This window comes from Pholis gunnellus (assembly GCF_910591455.1).
Source record: "Pholis gunnellus genome assembly, chromosome: 15".
Taxonomy (NCBI): domain Eukaryota; kingdom Metazoa; phylum Chordata; class Actinopteri; order Perciformes; family Pholidae; genus Pholis; species Pholis gunnellus.
In genome coordinates, this window is record NC_136542.1 from 9,533,257 (window position 1) to 9,557,273 (window position 24,017).

The 24,017-nt window shown below is 45.2% G+C and overlaps 1 protein-coding gene across 1 annotated transcript in view; it reads left to right on the top strand.

Annotated features, from left to right (window-relative positions):
- Window positions 1-580: 580 nt before the first annotated feature.
- msrab (methionine sulfoxide reductase Ab) overlaps window positions 581-24,017 on the top strand; it is a gene marked incomplete at its 5' end in the record, with an annotated part of 31,441 nt that continues 8,004 nt past the window's right edge. Inside the window, 5 exons of the mRNA XM_079174595.1 lie at window positions 581-887; window positions 6,246-6,314; window positions 6,484-6,603; window positions 9,904-10,008; window positions 20,608-20,714. Coding sequence (XP_079030721.1) covers window positions 581-887; window positions 6,246-6,314; window positions 6,484-6,603; window positions 9,904-10,008; window positions 20,608-20,714 — 708 coding nt within the window. The remainder of the gene's footprint in view (window positions 888-6,245; window positions 6,315-6,483; window positions 6,604-9,903; window positions 10,009-20,607; window positions 20,715-24,017) is intronic.

Sequence of the window (24,017 nt, forward strand, 5' to 3'; positions counted from 1 at the left end):
TATCATATCACAATAAATACTATCTTACGGTTCAGGTTTAAGTTACAGCAAACAAAAGCATGGATCAGACAGATGCAGGCTACATTAAATGGTATATAGCCAAAAGAATATTTGAAGATGTGCTTAAATAACTTATGGAATAGTTTTAAACGGATAATACATCAAAGGGATGCTCTTAAAAAAACATGGTCAGTAGTGAGTGGCAGCTATCTCGTACAGACAGACTGAGCACTCTCTATTTTTTTCATAATTTAACACGTGCAGGGCTCTTAAGCCATTTTGTAGGCTATTAACAGTGGACTCATGCAGCGGTTACTCTTCAGGATTAACCCTACACACACATTCCTTGGAGTAAAATTAACCACAAAGCGAGACCCACCCACCCATCCATCCATACATCCATCCATACTCCCAACCCCATCTACCAGGAGCACCTCCCACCGAACGAGAGCTCATAATTGGCGCGAGCTCATTTGCATGCGGCACGGCGTGGATATTTATTTCAATTTAATTTCGTTCCCGCACACGGCGCACTGTAGGCTTTTGTGCCAAAGTCATATTAACCCCTTGATTAGTTAATATGCAGCGCACGACGTTGCCCACGCACGATGAATATTCATATCAGTGGCGCTTTCGCCGCCGTCTCTCCACCCCTCCCTCCCTCCCTCTCTCTCTCTCTCTCTCTCTCTCTCTCTGCCGTCCCCCCGCCGGAAAACCGATGGAGGCATCCCGGAAGACATTTTCACAGTTGTTCCCACAAACACAAACTGTTTGGTTGCTTATCGTGTCTGTGTCGCTCGCTGCCGCTGACTCAATGGCAGATAAGACTCAGCTGCTGAGCAGAGACCGCGCTCTGAAAGGAAGGGAGGAGAAAATGGTCGTGGCAGGTAAATAACGCGAAGGTGACAAGTTGTATCCAAAATAATGGAGTCGTCCCGAGCTGACAGCTGGTAAACTGTCCACGTGTCATAAACGCAGCCGAGTGACCTCAGAAGACTTAACGTAAAAAGATAATGGCAGGAAAATTGCCTGCTGTTTTATTCAGGAATATAATAAGTGGTCTTAATATGTTCAGTTGTGATTATTAATTTAAGACGGAGGTGTTTGAAAGAGGCTACTCATTACACTGAACATTGCACATAACCTACATAATGTCTGTGTGTGTGTGTACGTGTAGGCCTATGTTATTCATTTATATTGGGAATAACATGTTTTATTCAATTTTAATATTTGAATCAATGTCCAATGTGTGTGTAGCATAAAGGGGCTATAACTCTCTGCCAGCACATGTTTGTGTTTGCAGTCAATATGTTCGTTATTACCTGATGTTGGATTAAGTAGCGAATATACACTGTAGCTTTAGTGGCAGAATGATGAACAACGGTTACTTCCTTTATTAACAGCGATTTATCCCATTAGGTTACGGGTATGTGAACTTAATATAGCTGCATACTTAACCTTTTTAAGTATGCCCAAAGCAGTTCTCAGCACTGTTGGAAATACACTGGTGCTCAATGTTTATAAAGTGTTGTCTTAAGAACAATTTGGATTGCCATTTTCTTGGTTTTCGGTGCATGTGGACATGTGCACCTTTTTTTTGGAGTCCCATTAGCACCGAGTCATTTCTGCGTTTCATCGTCCTAGTTAGGGTCATGGCGAAACATGGTGCGATTCGAACCTGGCCCCTGTTTTCACCTGCTCGGACTGAGGACGTCCACAACGGCATTGTGGGAGCTGGGTGTGATTGCATAGGAGGAAGCAGTGCCGCAGCGTCCAGGGGCCCATCTGGGCATTATGCGCATGAAGGCTCCGCCCCGTCGTAAGTTCCTGCTCCGTCTGTCGAAGCAGCTCGGAGACACCGCATGGCAGAAATCTGTTCCTCCCCTTACACCGTGGGGGGCAGCTTAGGTGGGCTTGTTCTTGTGTGTGTGTGTGTGTGTGTTGGAGTAAGCATGAGTAATTTAGGGATTGCAAGGACTGTCTCCACATATGCCCTGTGCGGTCCCAGCCTTGTGTGTGTGAGTGCACACATTTGTCCTCTCTCTACATGAAGATCACTCATTTTGAAAGTTGCCTCTACCCCTCCAGCCTCTTTAAAGAAGCTCCTTGTTCCTTGTTCAGACTTCCCGATGCCTGGCGCTCCCTCCCTCGCTGCACGCTATATAATGTACTCTATGACCTTGGCGAGAATGATCCAGTGGCAGATTGCTACATGGTAGGGGCACAGTAGCTATTATTTTGAGTCAGTGCAGGATAGACTGCCAATATTTCTTCCAAACAGGATGGGGGAGGTCAGTTGACCAAAATCAATCTCTGTAACGTGCTTCACTATAACTCTTCAAAGCAGGTTCACGGCGAAGATATATTTCTGGCATTATCTCTCTGTTGTTTTCCCATCTCTGCTGTCTCGAGATGCCCTTGCTTTTTTGGCTTTTGCAATAAGCTCAGAGGGGAAGAAAACTATGTGGAAATTTGGAAAGCATGCTACTTATGCATACAATCAGTAGACAGATAGATATTTGCTCTGCTGGGACAGCGCTGTTGCTAAATGTGCAAAAACATCCTGTGTTGTTACCCAACCTAAAATGTGGATTGTTTTGGGATTGTGTATGTTCACCCCATGTCTGCATTGGTTTCCTTCAGCAGCTTCGCTTTCCATACCACAGTCAGTAAGGTAAATTGGAGACCCTGAATAGTGTATCCTGCATCTTGCCCATTGCATGCTGGGATTGACTCTGGCCCCCTGCGACACTGGAAAGTATAAGTGGTATAGAAAATGTGATTTGCTCTGGCATCTCTGCAAACAGAGACTTAAAAGGTTGTTGTTGTTAGTATGATTTCCCTTTTACTTTTAAACAGTTAAAAAACAGATTAATTTCTTCATTCGCGCTGACCAGGTGGATGCCATCCTTGTCTTTCCTCGTCAGATCGATGTTTGAGTAAAAATATTCGTGCAGGTACCAACAGGATGTGCCTCCATCTTGCTTGCAGGGGATAATGGAGCCAGTGCTATAGTAGGTAGTCTTCTCCATAGCAACTGTTTCCGTTGCTAGGATACAGTATGTATGGAATGCATGGATGGCTTCAAAGTTGTGCTCCTCAGAGACGGCTTTACCACCCTGAACAGCCATCAGTGTGTGTAAGTTCTTATTACAGTTGGGTTGATTTTAGGCCACAGCAGAATCGTTTGTTTTACTCACCTTCTACTGTTCTTAAAAAGCGACCACCTCTAAACAGCCTTGCCTCTTCCCCCCCCCCCCCCCCCCCCTCCCCTCATTTGCCCCACTCTGTCTCGCCCCTACCCATGCTCCCATACAGCAGAGGGTAGTTGGCACCAGTATAAAGCTTCAGCCTCCTCCGACAACTCGTGCCTGACTCTCTGCCAACCTGTGTGAAGCTAGAAAGAGGAATAGCGAGAGGGAGGGAAGAGGAAGAGCGACAGAGAGAGAGAGGAAAGGGAGAGAATGGTTTTTTTTGGAAGGAAATAAACAGAGCAGCCTGGAAATCGACCTTTCCGTCACCAGTTTTGGCATCCGGGGATAGTACCTCTCCCGTGTCTCTGCATGAGGGGGCAGCAGCGCTTGGACTTCAGTTTTGCGGGTGAGAAACACAGGACCAGGGGTAGAGTCGAAGGGTAACAAAGACTAAATACCAATCCGAAACAGTTCAAACTGGACGTTGTTATCCGCTAAGTAACAGATTGTTGTGCCCCTTGACTGATGGTAACCATGATACAAGCAGAGCGGTCGGGTCCGATGTTTTGGTTCGGGTCCTGCCGCCTACAACCACCATGCTAAAAGCATCAAAAGCTGACCAAAGTATTCCGCTTCAGTCCCGCTGTACTGTATAGCCTGCACTGCGCTTTTCCAGATATCCTCAAAAACAAAGGCGCACAAAAGAAATTACGCCCATATCTCATCCAAGTTGGGGGAAAAAAATCCTTTTCATGAATCCTTCCCCCATATTCAGCCTGTTTTTCTTCTTTTGTAAACTCAGTCAGTCACCCTCCCTGCTTGTTTTTTTGTCGTCCTCTGTTCTTTCTTTTGCTGGCGTAGTGAGGGTATTCAGCCAGTTCTTTCTCTGTTAGGTGGGGTAATTCTGGCAGAATGGGGTGTGGGCGCTGGGCTGGCAGGGGGGGGGAATGCTGGGCTAAGCAGAGTGAAAGGAGCCAGCCTGGCACCACCTGGACCTCTGCCAGCTGCTCCATGGGAGAAATACCCACAGCAGAGGTCGGCGTGCGAGGGATTGTGCGACTGATTGCGTGCGTGCTGGAGGGTGTGCACGTGCTTGTAAGTGGAGAGTGAGGGATGATGGGAAGGTGTTGTGAGGAAGCGAAGATGGAGACCGGCTGAGATAGACGGGGCGGGCGGGGCGGGGGAGGTGGGTTGGGGGGGCAATCGGAGTTCGCTCCCCTGGTCAGTGCTGTGTCGGCGTGTTCTTGGCCGTCTTCATTTTTACCTCTCTTTTTGTTTGTTTGTTTATTTGTTTGCTTGTTTGTTTTCTCTGTGTTCTCTCTTGGATGAAGTGCTTGGTCTTTTTATATATAGAGCCCAAAGGCATGGTGGTCTGAGAGCCAAAAGAATCCTTCACTGCCTCTCCGCTACCCTCATCTGTTGCTTCTCACTGGCTATTTACTCCTTTTATTGTCTTGGCAGGCTGATCTCTCGTCCTCCCACTCCTCCTCCTCCTCCTCTATCGCACACTTGTCTCTCTCTCTCGCTCACTCTCACATTTTCTCTCTCCGTCATTTGGCAACTTCAGTGCTTTTTGTCTCTGTGGCCAAAATATGCCGGACAAGAGGGTGAGAGTGAGCAGAGGATGAAGACTCAACACATTCACAGAAGAAGGATGGAGATTTCTCCTGTCCGCCCACCACCTTAAGTCACCCTTGTGGACTGAGAATATGTAGCCACGACACTCACTGACACAGATGTACTTTGATTGCAGCCGACTGTGCCTGTGAACATGACCTGGCAGCGCCAAACCAACCTGCTGCTGGAAGACAGAACTGTCGCTCAATAGGAGGGCAGGAAGTGACTGCCTGAAGGCAGCCCAGGCCTCTGTGACATTTCAGAAGCCATTCATGCTTCTGCAACCTGGTACTGCACAGGAAAACCAAAGAGTTTAGTCTAATATCAAAAAGTGTCCTTAAGGTGGCACACCAAGATAGGTGTTGTCAGCTGAAGTGCTGTGGTGCTTCTTTTGCTTCCTGTATTCTTCAAAATGCTTGTTCATTTTTAAGGTCAACTCTTTTCAATGCTTCTGTGCTATCTGGCTTCACAGTAATCACTCAGTCTGAAATAAACTGCAGGTATCTGGTCTTTGGCCCGTTTTAACAGTTATAGATCATCCCGGGCCTATCTAGGAAATGAACTATTATGACAGATTAGAGATTGTCGGTATTCAGGTCAATGTCACACATCACATCTCTCATCGGCTAGAGAGCACTCACACATTGAACTCCGAGCAAGCATCCATTGTAAGTATGTGCCAAAGCTCTTAGTGTACCCTGTGGCCTGTTTATCTGGAGACTAATATTAGTAGTTGCAGTACAAACCAGCCTTGCTTAGTGGAGATTTGCACGCTAAGTCAACTCAGTCTTCTTAAACCCTAATCCTCCTCACACATCTGTGGGCTACACACACACACACACACACACACACACACACACACACACACACACACGCTCACTTCCTTTTTAGCTCTTTAATTCCATGCACCACAGTTGGCAGTAGAGTGCCCCCCCCCCCCCCCCCCCCCCCCTGCCTTCTCTCAGCACTCCAGTTTGTTTTACTTATCGGGTATTTTTAACGTGGTGAAGATTAGGACGGCAATGGGTCTACATGCGAGGCCCTCCCCTGCACTCGTGGCCCTGAAGCGTCGTCATTGGTTTGCTTTGTGGACACCCAATGGTGCCAAGCCGAGCACTTAATACGCTCACATTTGAAGGCATATAGTAGAGGAAGAGAGATCTCAGGAAATAACTGTGTGATAGTGTTTAATTGTGGGCATTGAGGAGAGGACAGCTGGGGTAGAATGGCGGTCAAAGCCGAGTAATCTCTTAACTGTCTTCCAGCACAGAAGCCTCTGCCTCTGATCCGCTGGCCTGGGTCAGCCTATAACGAAGTGCAGACCTATGAGGGCTAGCCGAGGCCGCTAGTGGGCCCCTGCACACGCATGCTGTGATTTGTTGCTGTTGAAATACGAGATTTGATTTCACGTTTGCACACGGTTTCACTTTACAGACAAACATGCAGCCAATGGGAATCCCACTGTGGAGCCTTTTCCAGAAGGCATGGAGACCATCATGCTTGGTAAGACTGCATAATCCCCAATTTGTGTAATCGCAATGAACCCAATATGGAATCCTGTCACCAATTTGTAGTCATTGACACATTTTGATCAAATGTGTGGATGGTATGGTCAACCAGAAGCACTAATGCTGTGTGTGTGTGTGTGTTTGCATGCTGTCTTCATGTCCAGGTTTAGGCTGTTTCTGGGGAGCGGAGAGACTTTTCTGGCGGCTTCCAGGAGTCTACACCACACAGGTGGGCTTCGCCGGCGGCTTTACGCCCAACCCCAATTACCACGAGGTCTGCTCAGGTGATACACTCGGGCACCCCGTGTGCGAATGCGCACATTTTCACATATGCACGCCCTCAACACTTTGATATATGTTACCTGATCGTGCTCCCTCCCTGTGAGGAGGGGACGTGGGTTGGCAGGACATTTCTCTGTGAAATCAGTCAGGGTTCAAGAGACCAAAAATTGCAAAGGGAAAAGAAAAAGATACAGAATCGCGTTTTAAGTAAAGCGCTCTCATCCTCTCGCCGCCTTCCCCTTCATCTGCAGTCAACTACTCAGAATGCACTGCTCCAGATGGGCTGCACCCCCCCCCCCCCCCCCACCCCACCCCATCCCCACCCCCCCATGACCTACTTGTAAGGATTGGGCTCTGTACTGTGCTGTACTGCGGCGTTTTTTTTTCTCCAACAGAGGTTACTGTGTGTGAAGCGCCATAAACGGGCTTCTTTTCCTGTATGGCGAACACGATGTTGGAGAAACAAGCTTGAATTCGGTGAATTTGCGATCAAAAGCCTTTGAAAATATTTGTCTCTTTGTCTACGTCCAAATTAGTTTCTGTTCATTTTCCATCATTCAAATAGATTCATACAGGGCGATATATAATTCAGAGGAAGATGTCTAGCTCGCTCTTATTTTGCGTGACCGTATCAGGAGACGTGAACTGTTAGTTTGGGGCTCCTCCATTTCCGAGGGCGCATTATTACATGTAGGCATGGAGTCTAGGTGCAGGTGCAGCATGGGGGACATGGGGAGGAGGGATGAGACGCTTTGGGCTTCCTATCTGTCTGTCTGTCTCTCTCAGTCTACCTTGGATGGAGATGGAGGCAGATGACAGAGAAAGAGAGAGAGACTGAGAGCTGCAGCAAGTGAGGAAATGGGTCAAATAAACTTTTGAGGGGGAAAGAAAATTTGAGAAAGAAGTGGAAGAGAGAATGGTTGCCTGTCCATCGGCTGAGAGAGTGCAGGCGTCGCTCCAGTGGCCATGACGGAGCAGAACACTGCGACGGCATGAGACCGAGGAGCTGTCAACACAGCCGGGGCAGGACAGACAGACGGACGGACAGAAAGAAGGGGCTGATGGAACTGTCAGCAGAGCCAGGGAAGGATGGAAGGACAGGCAGATAGATAGGTGGATGGTCTGTCGGACACAAATGGGAGAGGTTGAGTTGCAGTCAAATTTGTCTTGGGAGGACAGACAACACAGACAGCTGAGAGACGGATTGAAGGAGATGTTATTACCAATCAGCATATTTTATCTCGACTAATTCACAGGTTTTGCAATATAGCATCAAGAGTTGATTTTGTTACCTGTTGTGCTTAAGCTCGTCAGTGTTGCAAATCCAACAATCATCAAACCTAATGGACAAAAAAAACGATTGGTTCAGGTTAGGATCGTGGTCATGGTTAAAAGAAACCAATGTTGCCTGTTGGTACGGGACTGGGGTGACCTGCAGACCCTTTTGTCAATGTCACCTGTTTTGTTGACCCCACAGACAGATATAACAACACCGTGCTACTTCTGTCTTCCCTACTTAGAGAGAACAGTGACTACTCTCACAACCACAAGAGGTTTGTAAGCAAAACTTAAACGTAGGTCATTTTAAATGCTAAAACGAGCGGCAAGTGCTGTCGTTTTTCTGGTAAATTACATTCTTTTGATGAAATCAAGTTCCACCGTATCCAACAGCAGAGAGGAATTAAACAAAAAAGGGCAACAGGATGTCACGGTGATTTGGGAGGCCATTCTGACCCAGAAGGCTGGTCACCCTGCTGAAGTGTCCTTCACCAAAAACATTGAATCTCTGGCAGCTTTAGTGGCATCACTTCTTCATGCCTTTCACCCCCTTCAGATGGGACAAGCGTGGAAAATCAGAGTGCATGTTATTTTCTTTTCCAGCAGGTCTTGACTGTCCTTCAGCATGACTGCTAGCCGACAACCAAACTCAATGTTGGCTTTAACCACAGCAGAATGTATGCATATGTTGAGTCTGTGTATTGTGAAGGCTGTCCTTGCCATCCTGGGTAGACAATTGGTTGACAACTCACCTGGGCCTTTGGCTATATATACTGGCACATAAATTCCTCTTGCCTCTCCCTTCCTGCAGCTGAGCTCCACCCTGCAGCCTCCTCTCTTTGTTTTTGCACATTCAACACCTCCACAGTACACGTGCATCCATGCATTACTTCATGGCTGACATGGCTGACTTCCACTCCCGATTGTTCATATGTGTTGTAATAAACTCCTTTTGGATAATTTGTGGATAACCTTCTCGCCACATTCTTTGAGCCAGTTTCTGACATAATGTACATAGTAAAAAAGGTAGACTTTTTTTTTTTTTTTTTTTTACATGTTGGCATTTTTATTATTAGAAAAGATGAACGGCTCCAGCAAATACTGACTTATTCATTGTCAAATACTCGTGACAGACTGCTAAAGAGTCTGCCATCCTTGATTTTAGGTAACTGTTAAAAGAGGTGAAGTCTTCCATATTCATTTGGCATGAGATGATCCTTTGTTCATTTAGTGACAGAAAGTGGGTCTCAGGCCAGATGCATGAATTTGGCAGCCTTTCTCCTATTGTCTGCAATGCACCTGATGCATCTATCTGTAAGGGCATGTCTTTGTGTGTGTGTGTGTGTGTGTGTGTGTGTGTGTGTGTGTGTGATGCTCTATGTGTGTGTACGCCTGTGTGCGTGTCTGTGTAATGTGTGAGAGACGGGAATGGCTATTGATACAATCCTAACACTTCTGTAATTACAGTCAGCAAAGGTGTGTGTGTGTGTGTGTGTGTGTGTGTGTGTGTGTGTGTGTGTGTGTGTGTGTGTGTGTGTGTGTGTGTGTGTGTGTGTGTGTGTGTGTGTGTGTGTCCATATGCCTGCATGTGAGACCTAAAGCCTTCCCCAGTTAGAGAATGCCTGCAGGCAGCTTGTTGAAGCTTTGGGGTCCTGGCAGCTGCACACAGGAGCGAGTGTCTGTGTGCTTTTGGCTGCTTTCACCATAAGCATTAACCTGTACTGTGCCTTCTCTCTCTCTGTCTCTCTATATCTGCACCTCTCTTTATCTTTCTTATCTATTACTCTCCCATTGTGCCATAAGTGCGGATTCAACCTACCCGGGCGCATGCACTCAATGTCACCTACACCACAAACGAATGCTACTGAAAATCTCTGCTTTGCAATCTTCAACATGCAATTTTTCCGGTTTGACAAGACATGCAGACATAAAGATTTTGGTGATAGTCAATTGTTATGTTCAACATTTTGAGGAGGAAGCAATTTCATTTTTAATGACAAAAAGTCTTGTCTCTCCCCTTTTAGGTCTGACGGGTCACACTGAGGTGGTGAGGGTGGTCTTCTCCCCTGCAGACGTTGGCCTCGAGGAGCTGCTCAAGCGCTTTTGGGAAAGCCACGATCCTACACAAGGTAGCAACATGCACATGCACACAAACCCAAAACTTCGCCCTCAAGTAAGACCCATCCCGAGGGTCACAGGGTGTATTAGAGCAGAAGGATGGTGCCCAGACGTGTGCCTGCGTGTGATGGGGGGAGGTCTCATGGGTGTAAGTCAATGCCAGACAGTGTTAATGTGTCTGAGATCCAGCCATCCATGGAGAGACACACCAGTGTGGGGCATGTTCAAGCCCCAACTGCAAACAAAAAACCTGTCTGTGTGTGCATGGCATGTACTTGAATAGTGTTTTGTACATTTTTGTTTTGTTGTGCATGCGTTTCTTGACATAAATCCTTAAGATCAAGGGAAACTGGTGAATCTTTGCAAATAGTTATTTGAACCCTGGACTCCTCACCTCTCTCCTCTTTAATGACACACGTCTCTTCCCCACCCGTCTCTCAGCCCCCCCCCCATCCTCTCCTTCCAGCGGCGACAAGAACCCCATCCCCCATAACCCATCACTTCATCTCCTCGAATGTCTTGCTCTCTTGTTTTCTCTGCTCACTGAAGGAGGTGATGTAAGAACATTAATGCACCAGGAGGGCACAGGGATGGTGTGTGTCTGTGCGTGTGTGCGCGTGAGCGAGAGAGAGAGAAAGGACAGGCAAAGAGGTACTCTGTTCACTCATATTGAATTTAGGGAGGGGCATGACAAGTTTGGAAGAGATGGATCAAGGATTCATAAGCCCGACCTTCAGCCTTAAAACAAGCTCATACAGGCACACGCATGCACACTCAGTGACACTGCCCACATCGGTTCTGTCAGTTCTTTTGCGTCCGTCATGGTTGTTTTCTCAGACACCGGCCATGTTTGTGCGTCTACCACATAAAGCTGTATGTTTTCATATGTTCTTCACATTCCACTTCACCTGATCAACGAGACAAAAAAGAGGCGGCAGCGGAAGTAACTATTGGGGTTCAACCATGAACCACATCATCCCGATCAAGAGGAGATTCTCCTTTTTCACTGTAGCCAAAGGCAGAGACACGTCTTACTACAGGCAAAGGTACAGGTCGAGGCAACACGCTACGGCGCAAAGGCAGTCAGGCCAGAAGAGTAGTCATGCATTTCCCCTGACTCACTCCCTTCTCTCATCTCATGTTTTATTAATAGCATGCAGCTTACTGACTATGAACAATTTTTTGTGTTACAGTTAAGACCAGGCGACATAATAACAAAGTATAGTGGTATACGAGTGTACTTTTTCTTTTTCTAGGAGTGTTACTCCTTGTGCGTGACTTAAATGTAAATCCCCTCCGTGTCCATCTTTTCCGATTCTGGGTTCACATGTAGCAGAAATTCCTCTGATTTGACAAATGTGGCGTGGAGTGGTGGAAAGGGGCCCGCTGGCTGTGCCTTCACGCATGCTTAAGCTCCAATTTATTCTGTCCACCTTCGAGTCTGGCTTAAAAGAGAATGGAGAAATTAAGGAAGTTCGCCCTTTTTGCTTTCAACTGCACAGATTCGCTAGAGATCGTCATATAAGGAGACGAGCCCAGGAACATTACGAATTCTGTTTTTTCCTAACACGATCAACACAGCCCATCCTGGTTTATATATATATATATACACTCTCTATGTTGGAGTGCTTGCGGAATTATCATGTACAGAAGCATATTCGGTTGCATGCAATACTTCCTTTTAAATGCATGTGCGTGGGTGTGTAGCTGAAAGTGTGTATGCACATACGTGTGTGTGTATGTGTTTTGAGATCTGTGCCTCTCTGCTTTGCCTCAGTTCAAAAGGGTTTAGTCCCAACAACGTGATGTCGGGCTGCGTAAACTCCACCAATCCCAGCCTGGATAGCAACATTAGCAGCCAATCAGAAACTCCCAGCAGCCTTTGCTGTGTGCCCTCTTTCCATATTCAGCAACACTAGTCTCAATCTGCTGGCTTCCCTGGGATGTTGCATAAAGACCCCCCCCCCCCCCCCCCCATTCAACACGCTCCCATATTATACGTTTCTTATGTCTGCAACTCTTTAGTAACATACCTTCACACGTGTGTGCATGGAAACACTCGAGCACAGATGAACTCCAAACAGTCAAAGTCACGCCTTCATGTCAGAGAGCAACAGAGGCTCCGTTCCATCGAGGGACTTGAACACATGATTTGATGTATTAAGAATGATCACTGGTGAGACGCAAACACATCTTGCTGTTCTTTCACACACCGCGGATCAATTGCGCACACATTTCCATACTCGAGCATACTGTTCACTTCACATTGTTCACAAGTGCTCATTATGCCTACTCATAGACAGCTTTTCTCCATTTGTGCGTACAGGCGGATAGGCAAACACACACACACACACACACACACACACACACACCCTGTGAATGCATTGAAGAGAGTGCACATAGCTTCACATGTCATGTCAGTTGGTTTATTGGATACTTCCTTGTTACGGAATATAGGCCCTGTATTCCCCGTCCCGTTATATCTCATAGTTGCATTACCATGGTTTTCTGCTCCTTAGCCTATTCAAACATAAGGTCACCTCCGCTACTCTTCTCTCTTTTTCCGGGATTTCTTATGCCTCTTTTCTCTTCCGCCTTTCAGTTCTTCCCCCCCATCCGTTTTGCACATTCTTTCCCAGTTTCCCGCTCTCATCCTCTCTCATAACCCCCCCCCCCAACTCACAGTCTCACCTGCCCCCCCCACCCTTGTCCTCTTTGCAGCGAGCAGAGTGAAGGGGCGAGTGAGCAAACGGCCTGGAGCCCGTCAGCACATCCGCAGAGCAGCGCAGTGAGTCGACCGCTCCCCGAGGCCATCCGCTCATCACACAAACACACTCGCATCCACTCACTCCACTTTTATCTCTTAGTCACTCTCTCCTCCCCCCCCCCCACACTTTCCCCGTTCTCCCATCTCTTCCTCCGTTTCCCTCCCCGCCGCCCTCCTTCTTCTTAACAACCGAGGCTTTTCCCCTCTTCTTTGTTTCCTCCTCGTCTCTTTTCCTCTCCTTTCCTTCCTCTTACCTCGTTCCTTCCATCCTCTCTATTCTCTGAAGCCATGCAGTATTTATGGAGTGGACCTCTGATGCTGCGTCAGTGAACAGCGATAGACTCAAAAACACAAACGCACAGCTAAGATGGCCGAGGCTACTGTCCTCATTTGATAACGTCTTCACGTACATGCACAGTGGAGTCACATGGTAAAAAACTGCACTTAAATAAACAAGTGCCGTTTAAAAAATCTATGATGGTGGCCATTTACATATCCACTTTTTTATTTTTTGGGAGCTGCGTTGTCTAATCGCTGTATAGGGTATATACTTTATATGTCTTAAGCTATAACAATAGCTTATCAAAAAGAGTACAATATGGCTTATCACGCAAACACACAGGCGTGGATAAGGTCAAACATAGACATAGATCAAGCTGTCTTCCATCTGCCAAGTCACGCTGGTGGCAGTTACTTTCTGACAATTAAAATGAGCATGAATATTCCCTTATATAATATCTTCACCCCAGCTGGCTGCGACACACGCCAATTCCCTGTTGGGGTACCCCCGTGTCCCCCTGTGTCACCACATCCCTCAATTTAGGGTTGCCACAGCCATCTAAAGCCAAACCCTGCAGGAGGTGACTGTGACCCCTGACCTGTGACCTTTGCCACCCCCACACTTCTCACCCAACCCCTTCCTTCTGCACTGGTTGGCTGAAAATGGCGTGCTCATTACCAGGTGTCAGTTATTACACCCTCACACACGTTGACAGTCCTAATTTATGGAGATTGCGGCACGTGTGTGCGCGCTGTGGGGGTTGAGTTGTGTGTGTGTGTCCATTTGAGTAGGCTGAAGATGTACGTATTGGTTATTCGTATGGTTTTGTTTCATAAGTCTTGTTTAGTTTTGTTAAACAAAATTCTCCGCATTTTTTGTGCACTTGTTCACCTTTCATGGAAATAGAAATACTCCCACAGATAAGAGCGTAATTGAAACAATATGGGAGAAATAAAACTAAAGAGGAGCGGTGGGGATAGTGATAAGGAAGAAAGAGCAAAATACAAAGACGGTTACAGCTTAAAAAACATCAGATCTCAACCTGATCTGTAATTGTTAGAGACGGAGACCTCGGCATCAGTGTTCTGCATAATGATGACTGACACCAAATAACACAGACAAATGCACACAGAGCCTAAATATTTGCCTTAACTTAAGTGTTGGAAAATTGAGTTGACACGCAAAATCATATTAACTGTAATCTAAATATAATTTTTGGCTCTGGAATAAGATGTGCAGCATTTGAAAAATCAGTACCGTCTTACAAATATATTGCATGCAGGGAAGTGAAACTGACTCTGGAAAAAAAAATGTAATTTAAAATGTATTTGCAGCAATGCAATTTGAATATTTTTTTTGATGAAGTGACAGAACATTATGATAGAAACATACATGCATAGAGTACTTTAAACTTTACACATGTGATATCCCAGATTTAAATAAGGCGAATGTAACTTATTCTCTCATCTCTGGACTGATTTGAGTACAACAGTAGAACAAGTCCTACTTGTTAGATATAGATGTAGCTAAAAATAAACAGCGCGAGGGCCAGAGTCACAGTGCTCTGACAACATGCCCAGAACCATGAAGTGATCATGTTTGAGAGCACTGCTCCAGTCGAGAGAGAGAGAGAGAAAAAAAAACGGAAGAGATATAACAGATTTTTAAAAGGCATGACGAAAGTTACTGCAGTAATCTACATGATGTGCGCCTTAGAGCCATATATACACGCATATACACGGTACCACTGCCAAGGCAAACAGTTCCACTGTTGGTTTAAGGTTCCCTCTGAATGTGTAGTGCCCCCATCTGACAGCCAGCAGAGCTTCACTTTATCTTTTGCTCTGTATGTTTGCATGTGTCACATATTCAGTCCCATTAGTGTGTCTGTGTGTGTGTGTATATATATATTCTGTGTGTGTGTGTGTGTGTGTGTGTGTGTGTGTGTGTGTGTGTGTGTGTGTGTGTGTGTGTGTGTGTGTGTGTGTGTGTGTGTGTGTGTGTGTGTGTGTGTGTGTGTGTGTGTGTGTGTGTGTGTATTTGCACGTGCAGGCGAGTGTATATGTGTGTCCGCTGGGGATGCTCTCACCATCCCAACTCCGTACTCTGCCTCTGTCTCCAGCGCGTCAGGAGCGGCTTACATAAGAACAGGGCAAAAATAGCAGCTGAGAGGGGAGAGGAGGAGAGGAGGAGAGGGCTCTGCTGGCACGCACACAGTCGTAACGGGACCGCGGGGTACAGCACAGCTCTGAGTACTATCACGCACACACACACACACACACACAGGGAAGACTGCAGTTGTTCTTTTTTTATTTGCTGTGTACTTTTAGCTGATTAGACTCTATCAGCGTGGAGAAAAAAAAACCCCAAATAATCCTTGCTGATGTTTCAGTGATAGGATTCTCTCTCTACACCTGAAGGGGGTGAACAAGGATAACATTGTGTGACAGTGTGGGGAGATGCAGGTAGGGGGTAGCCATGAAGAAGTAAAAGAAGGAGAAGAAACATCAGATTGTTCATTAGTGCTCACTCTGCTGCAGTCTAATTAGCACGCACTGCCAAGTGCAATAATTCCGAAATTAACTTCAAATGTTTCTACTCCTTGCTCAGAAGGATGGAAAAAGTCACCAATTACGCAGAAACATTTCTTAATTGCGGACACTGACAATAGCTTGACTGATGAAATGTTTATTCTTTCGTCTCTCTAATTGAAAGGAAGTGGGGGGGGGGTTCGCCTCATTTGCAATTATTTCTTGTTTTACATTTATTTGAGTAGTCCTGAAATTCAGAGGGAGTGAGAACGCTGAAAGACTATAGAGGGAAAGGAGGGACGGTACATAAGGAGGTGGAGAGGTGAGCCTAATCTCAGCTCGTACAATAGTTAAAGGATGAAGGATCGTTGTGTAAAAACACACCAGGAGAATAAGCCGGGGTCAGGCCACCGGGTCTGTAGAAGGACATTACACGCATTGTTACGGTAATGTCTACCTCTGTCATCTTCTCCTCTCTTCTTAACACTTCTTCACCAGCGTCCCTTTAATCTGATTATACCTTCTTACTGTTCCATCTCCTTTTTTTAGCCTGCAACTTAAAATGACAAGCCTTCCTATGCGTGGCGCATTTTCACCCCTTCTTTTACCAGCTCTCGAAATAAGAGCACACAAGATACATGAACTTGGGTTGAACCTGGTTAAAGAGAAAAGGGGATGGAAGGTGGAGGGAAATGAGTGAGGGGGGGTAATAAGGAAAGAGTCGAAGACAAAAGGTGAATGAGCACAATTTGCAGAAGGAAGGAAGGAAGGAGTGAAGGTGAAGTGGAGAAATCGCAGGCTTTTATCCTCAACAGCCAGCAGGGACAAGCTGAGCTGTGCCATTTTTTTTTTTCTTCTTCTTCTTTTTTTTTTTTTTTGCATGCAAGGGTAAACACTGGAAGAGATTTTACAGAGTTGTCAGAAATCTCAGTGGATTTAAACACAACAAGACCACAAAGTGTATGCATGTCCGTTTGTGTGCACAGGTTTGTACGTGAATGTCTGTTGGAAAGACCAGCTACTCCCTCTTAAACTGGAAATAACCCACAGCCCTCCCATTATGTCGGATTTTGGCTTTTGTATTAAAGTGACTACTTTTAAATGTTATTATTTAGGGGGGGGGGGGTATATAGTATAATTAATAGTTTTTGCTTTGTGGGCGTAGGTCAGTGACCCTGAGAGGTGGTGTGTGTATGTGTGTGTGTGTGTGTGCACGTGTGTGACCCAAAACCCTCCCCTTCTGTCACCCCCCCCCCCCCTTTACCCTCTGCTTTCAGACGCAAGGCTCTCATGCATAATGCAGAAAGAACAGGGAGGCTCTCATTAATAATTACTGCCGTCTTTGATGGATGGAGAAAATAACGGAGGGGGCTGTTAAAAATGGAGAGCGCAAGAGAGAGATGTTGAAGGCGGGTGGGGGGATTTTTTTGGGTGGTATTTGTTGCTTATGGGGATGAATTTGGACTTGGTACAGTCAAAACCTAGGCTGATATTTTGGATAGTGTTAATATTTTGATTGGGGAGCAACTCCTCGTCCGATGGAGGAGTGCTCTCTGAAGATGTGATGAATGTTAATTGTCTTTGTGTGGGAAGCAGCTACTACCACTCAAGGGTGTTTGTCTCTTGACTTTTCTTTGATATTCCATATCATTAACCGTTTCATTGTGATTAAAAGCCTTTATCGTCTTTACTGTCTTATATACATATCTACCTTTCCTGACCGGTAAAAAAATCAATTCTGTTCTGTTCTGCTGTAAAATAGCGTCAATCAAATTACAGCAGTCAATTGTTTATATCATATACATTTTCCCCCCAAGATGAATGCATGTTTTATCCATATATCGTCTTGCACAGGTGTACACAAGCATAGTTAGTGTTTTCTGTGTGTTTTGAGCTGGTCAGAACCTCTGGGTCAGCACGGAAGGTCATTGGGAGCAGCAAAGCTACAAGACCTCTGCCAGACAGCCAATCAGAGTAAAGGCTTTGGTGGAAAGCCAATGGCAGAGTGGCACAGTGGCCTTTGATGGAGGGGCCACCATTAGCTTCGTCACTGAACAACAGCGCTGGGGGCAAGATGGCCGACATCCAACACTGCAGAGATGGAGAGAAAGAGGGTGAGGGTAGAGAGGGATGCAGAGGGAGACAAATGAGAGAGTGGGTTGATTTGTGAATGACACAATAAAGATAAAATGTATGGAAATAATTTATATTGGAAAATGAAATGTTTACGAAATAGTAGAATATGATATCGGGGCTGTTTTTAGCGTCGCAAGCATCACGGCACTATGGATGACATTGTTGGTCAGTCCACCGCTTTGGTTCAGACTGTAATACCTCAATAGCCATTGGATAGATCCTCATGAAATTGTGTACAGACGTTCATGATGAGTTGTAATCATTTTGGCAGTGCCAACTCCTCATCGAGCGGGCTCACCCAATCTCCATTTTGTTCAATACTTTCGTTAATGACCAAATACCTGCAAAACTATTGACATTCCCACCAGCTTCCACTCTTTGATTAGTTTTAATTAGTGCTAAATAGAAAAGTATACAGCATGTTAGCACTGTGATTGTGTCATGGTGACTGGTGAAATTTGGTGTCTGACCTCTTGAGAGAAAAAGGTGTTCGTCTGTAAACCGTTTAAGATCTGCAAAGAGGAAGGTACATATTCTCTTTTTGTTTTTTTTCTCTAAAGGCTTTTTCAACTCGTGGAAAAGGGGGAAATTCATTTTTTTCGTGTTCAAACCTTTCCCACCATGCCGTCACGATTATTCACGTTCCGTGCATTCCACCGGTCACACGATCATCGTTGTCATTTTTAGTTTTTACTATAATAGACCCATACTCAACGCACACAACCCACGCTGGAGGCGGGCTTGTTATTCCAAGTATTTTATACTTTGTACAAAAGTTGTGGTTACATGTCCTATGGGTGGCACCAAGGAAGCATATTATTGTAACGAGTGTCTACGATGACCTTCATTGCACTGGTTCTCATCATTTATGAGTGAACAGAGACTATATGTGTTCATCATATGTGATACTTGGCCTTCAATGCAAGTCCTAATGGTCAGGTAATAATGGTCACCTTATAATACCAGGGCTCGTGGATGTCTCAAGCAAAGTGCGCTCATATGCTTCCACTGCTGGTACAAATAATCATAATAGGCCTAATTGATGCCATCTCTTATAATATATGCTCAGGTTTTATAGTGTACCTTTCCCAAAGACTTCATATAGTTACTGACACGTAGAGTGTTCAAAGCATAATGTAAGCTAATGCACTTGGAAATGAATGGTTCTCTATGTGTTTACCCCCCTTTTATCGGCTACTCACCATCACAACTATACTTCCCCAGATGTTGCCTTTTATGTTTGTTGTCTTTACAATCTTTATTGTCAAACAGGGCACTATGCTGTGAGACCAAATGGACCAATATCCATGTTGTTGTGTGACGATAAGAACAGAATTAGATGCCAGAAAAGTTGATTGTGTGATTATTTTATTGGTTGGAAAAGAAGAAAAAAAACCGCACTGCGAAATACAAAAGTTTTGGATTCGGTGTTTATAGGCTCATAGAGACAGATGGGTTAAAATGTTATAACTGACGTGCGATTTATTAGCATGAATAATTCATGTAAACAGTGCCATTCACTTTAAGGTGACAGAGATGGCCATAAGCTTTATTCAGAGCAGCTATGAAATAGTTTAAATGTAAAATACATTGTATTTTTGATAGAGTAGATATGAAAGAGAATAAGCTCTATACAGAACAAAGACTAATATGCACACATATCGTTTAACAGGGTAATCTCCACAACACACTGTTTTATCACTTCCAGTGGAGCAAATTCTCTGAGGCATTCGGTGTGTGTCGGAGAGCGGTCTACACTGATTTGAATGAAGACCGGATGAATACTTAAAGCCATTATATTTGAACAGACTGTCACAGATAGATTGTGACACTCCATGATGTAAGGTAACATTTAATCTAAAGAGAACAAGATATGCCGTGTCAGGGAGATGAAAGCGTCTTGTGGCCCCCAGCCTGTCAGCGGAAATCTGTTTATTCCCACAGTATGAATAGAAAACAACATAGAGAGATATTAACAGGCGTCACTCACAGCATTACGCGTTTCATCACACAAGCACCTTAACCGCACATTGCAATTTAGGGAGTCCCTGTTTTACCTCACAGCTCTGTGAAGCATTTTAGCATCTTTCAGCCCAATGTTTTGGTTTTATTTTACAGTTATCAACATATTTTGAACCCTTTTCCAGTTGCAGCAGACAGCTGTTTTCAACCAGTTGCTAACTTCTGAGCCTTTTGATATATACCACTGATCTTTAGCAATCGCTGACCAATAAGCAAAGTTTGAGGCGGTCTGTTGTTCAAATGAACTAAGCCGCTGTCGCTGCCTGCAGGCTGAAAGACAAAGCCGTAAAAATCGAAGAACACACACACACATGACAGAAGCAGAGGAACACACACACACATGAACCTCTCCCCAGCCCATAACAGGAGGCCAAAGATTGGACGAGGAAGAACGAGGATTTAGAAAAGAATGATGCTCTTCGGTAAAGAGAAGAAACAAAGGCTGAGTGGGAGAGAGGGTAAGAGACAGACAGGAGTCCATGGATGCCAACAACGCTCAGGATTGTAGAAAAGGCACCGGAGTAATGGCAGCTGTTTGGCCTTCTAATCAAGATACACTAGGCCTGGGCCGCCTCCAAACACACTGATGTAAAGCTGATGAAAATTCTGACAGTGCCACAGCGACGAAGAAGCGAATACACCCACCTATGTGAGCCCATACACCTACACACCGCAGGCCTCCCTAATGAAAGCCCAAATCTGCTGTGATCTTTAAATTCTTTTGGCTTCATGAATTTAAGATGCAGGGTGATGACATAATCGTGAAAACCTTTTAAATGCAAATGACGCTTTTCCCGTGGTGGTTGTGGTACTTATGCTTTTTTTTGGTGGGGTGTCTTATTGTCCCTTTTTATGTTTGTGTGTGTTTACGCAGGAATGAGGCAGCAGAATGACCGTGGTACTCAGTATCGTTCAGCCATTTACACATCAGACCCCACTCAACAGGAGCTTGCATTGAAGAGCAAAGTAGCCTTCCAGCAGGTATAACATCCGCACACACACACACATCAGAAGGTTTCAATACGACACTTACTCAAGCACGGTGTTGCATATAACCAAACCAAGTGTGGAGTAACTTTTAGCGTCTGTTAAAAAAGTGTCAATATAATAATGAATAATGCAACATTGTTTGTAATATTCTGTTCGGTGTTGACGTACCATTCGGCAAACTCTGGTTCTGCAATGTGAAGCCGATGCGCGTGTGCCTTAAAGTGCATTCTTTCTAAGACGACTATGAGAACAAATGACCCTACTTCTCACTTTATTACCTCAGTAAGCATTGCAAATAGCTAGTTTTAAGTCTTGTTCAATACAGTACGATGTTCATTTAGTAAATTTAGAGTAAAATAGACTGTAAAGTAGGATGTCCTTTAGGGCGGGGCTACTTTGTGATTGACAGGTCGCTGCCTCAACGTTGTCCAGTCTGTCCTTGTTTATACTACTTTAACCCTTTCACAGTGTGTTTTCAGTTCATGAAAGTTAATTGTAACCGTTTTGTTGCTTGAAAATGTTTTTCGGCATTCAGTTGTACTTCTCTCCACCCTCTCATGTCACTTTTGGTTGCTATAAGAAAACAAAAGGATGACTGACAATATGCCGAAGTTTTTTTCTTTGCCGTTAAGCAGGGCTAAGCTGTAGTTTGAAGTTGTCCCAGTTTATTTGAATAAGGATGAAACGGCGGTCTCTGGAGTGGTGACCTCTTAGAGTTTGATGCTGTTTGGTGAAGCAAAGCCACCTCTGTTAAGTTGATCTCCATCTCCATCCAATCGGTGACGCCCTCTTTCTTAAACTGAATGAGAGGACGAGGGTCGATAGGTCGTCCAAACTCATTTCCAAAGCTCGTCCTTTCAGCGGCACACGCGTCTCCCTTTTGTTTGTCCGTCCATCTGTCCGTCCGTCCGTCCATTAGTCCGTCTATCCGTTGATCCCTGCATCACTTTCGTTTGTTCATCTCTCCTCTCTCTGAATGGAATTCATGGACGAGCTGGCAGAGGGGAGCAAATTATGATCGTCGTGGTTACTTAGGGATCCCGGGGTCAGCAGTCGTGGGCCACGGGGCTGTTCATGTTACCGTGGCAACAACCTCCCAACCTTGGCCTTGGGCCGGGGTCAGAGGTGAAAGAGGAGTGGCAGCTGAGACCAGGAAGGTGGTGAATGGAGGAAAGAAAAGGGAAAAAGAGGGGAGGCAATCAGATCAGAGAGCCATGACTGACTGACTGGCAGGTTATCAACTGACCACACACACACACACACACACACACACATGCACTGACACCATCCAGGTTCATAAGCCATGCCCCATCGCAGTCTTTGCAAGCAAAATCACAACTGGAGTGGAGGAGTTTAATATATCAGGTGTGTGAATTAAAGAACGCACAGACTTCTTAAGTGCGTCGACCAACGTTTGATGGGAAATGTCGGCCAAAATGTACATATTTTGAGTTCTTAAGTTCAGTCTTGACCTTGGAAACAGCAGTTGACAAAATAGTCTCCGCTCTAGTCCATTTTGTACCCGTTCTGGAGCTTTCAGTCGTATTAAATGATCTTCATCAGCAGTAAGGAGTTTGACTCGTTCTCACTGAATTGAAGTTGCTCAAATTTCCAGGACAATTACTAAATTCTCGTCCATGTTGTGTTAAAAGTTGAGTTTCGAAGTCATTGAATCAACTTGGAAACCTAAGGTAATCTCACCTCTAAAGATATTTCATTTGATAATTAGTCATGAACATTATAATATGATATGTAAAATTTGTTAATTATTGAATGTTACAATTATCATTAAATTAACTTAGAATATTTAACACATTGTGCAATGCCCTTAAATCCCTGGTAAACATGTATCTATCGATATATACATATACATGTGTTGAAAACATTTGAATCACAATACTGTCCTCTAATATTTATGCTTTTACTGACAATTTATGTAATTTATTCATTTAGTAGCCTTATTTTTTCGGAAAATAACAACATCCCTATAGCTAAGATATGTAATTACTACAACATGAACTCTGAATAAACAGAATAAACTGCCAAGAGTTCAATGGCTTCATGTTACCAAAAACGTCTTTCATCAAGCATTATTTTCTTCCCACCTCCATGCCAGAGAAAGAATGAGAACCGTAACCCAGTTTACAGCAGACACTCAAAAAAACACACCCATTTACGAACATCCAAAGCCGAAACAGCACTCAGACTTTTCCCTCGTTCTCCCCTTCTCTCTCCCCACCAGCGCTGCTGACACCACCAAGCTGTCAACCACTTCAGTGGCACCCCAGTTTCATCTGAGGGCCACTGGGACACATATCTTCTCAAAGCAGCTGACACGCTCTGAACCAAAATGGCAGCTTCCTGCCCTGAAATGGTTGCCTTGCCGCATTGATGCTGAGTCTCAAGAACGCCCCGGCTTGAAAATGGCATCTCTACAGAGGAAGGTCTTGCTGTGTGTCCGTCTGTGCGCGTGAGGTTGTGTGTGAGTGTGTGAGTGTGTGTGTGTGTTTTTATCCTGAGAGGCCAGTGCTCTCTTATCGGGAGAAAAGTGAGTGCATGTTCGGTAGAGTGACAAGAGAGCGTGGGTGGAGGCGATCCAAGACGATCGCAGATAAGACAGGCATCACAAAATCCAGATTCCACCCCACTGCCAGCCCGTGACTCACACACACACACTCGCATGTACGTACAGACACACACGGAGACATACATTTGGCACATACAAGCAGAGCCCAATGAATAATTAACCCATATGAAGAGTCTCTTCTGCAGGGCTTTCAGTTTCTTAACTTCAGCATTGGGGGTGGGGGTGTGGGAGAGTCAGGCAGAAAAGCTTGTTTAAGCGCGAGAGCAGGGAGGGGGAGGAGAGAGAGGGGAAAGGGAGGGGGGGGGGGGGGGGGGAGAGAAGGGGGTTCTCTATAATGAAATTTGAAATTTGCAGAACATCAAAGGCTTCTGTAGCCAAGCCGCTGTGGCAGCAGAGCAGAGAGGAGGAGTGCATCTCTTTCTCTCCCTCTGTCTCCCCCGTCTCTCTCTTCCTCTTTTTTCCCCTTCTCTCTTTCTCTCCATCCTTCCTTCTCTGCTAAAATGTGTCTCCCCAGAGCTGGATGAGGGAGGAGGGGGGGGGGGGTGAGTGGAGGGTGAGAGAGAAGGGATGGGAAGAGTTGATTAGGAGGAGAGTGCAGGGCGGTGGTGGGGGTCGGTTAGAGATGGGTTAGGGTTTGGAGAGAAAAATGGAGGAACGGGGGTTCTCTCTCTCTCTATATATATGTATATATATGTATATATATATAT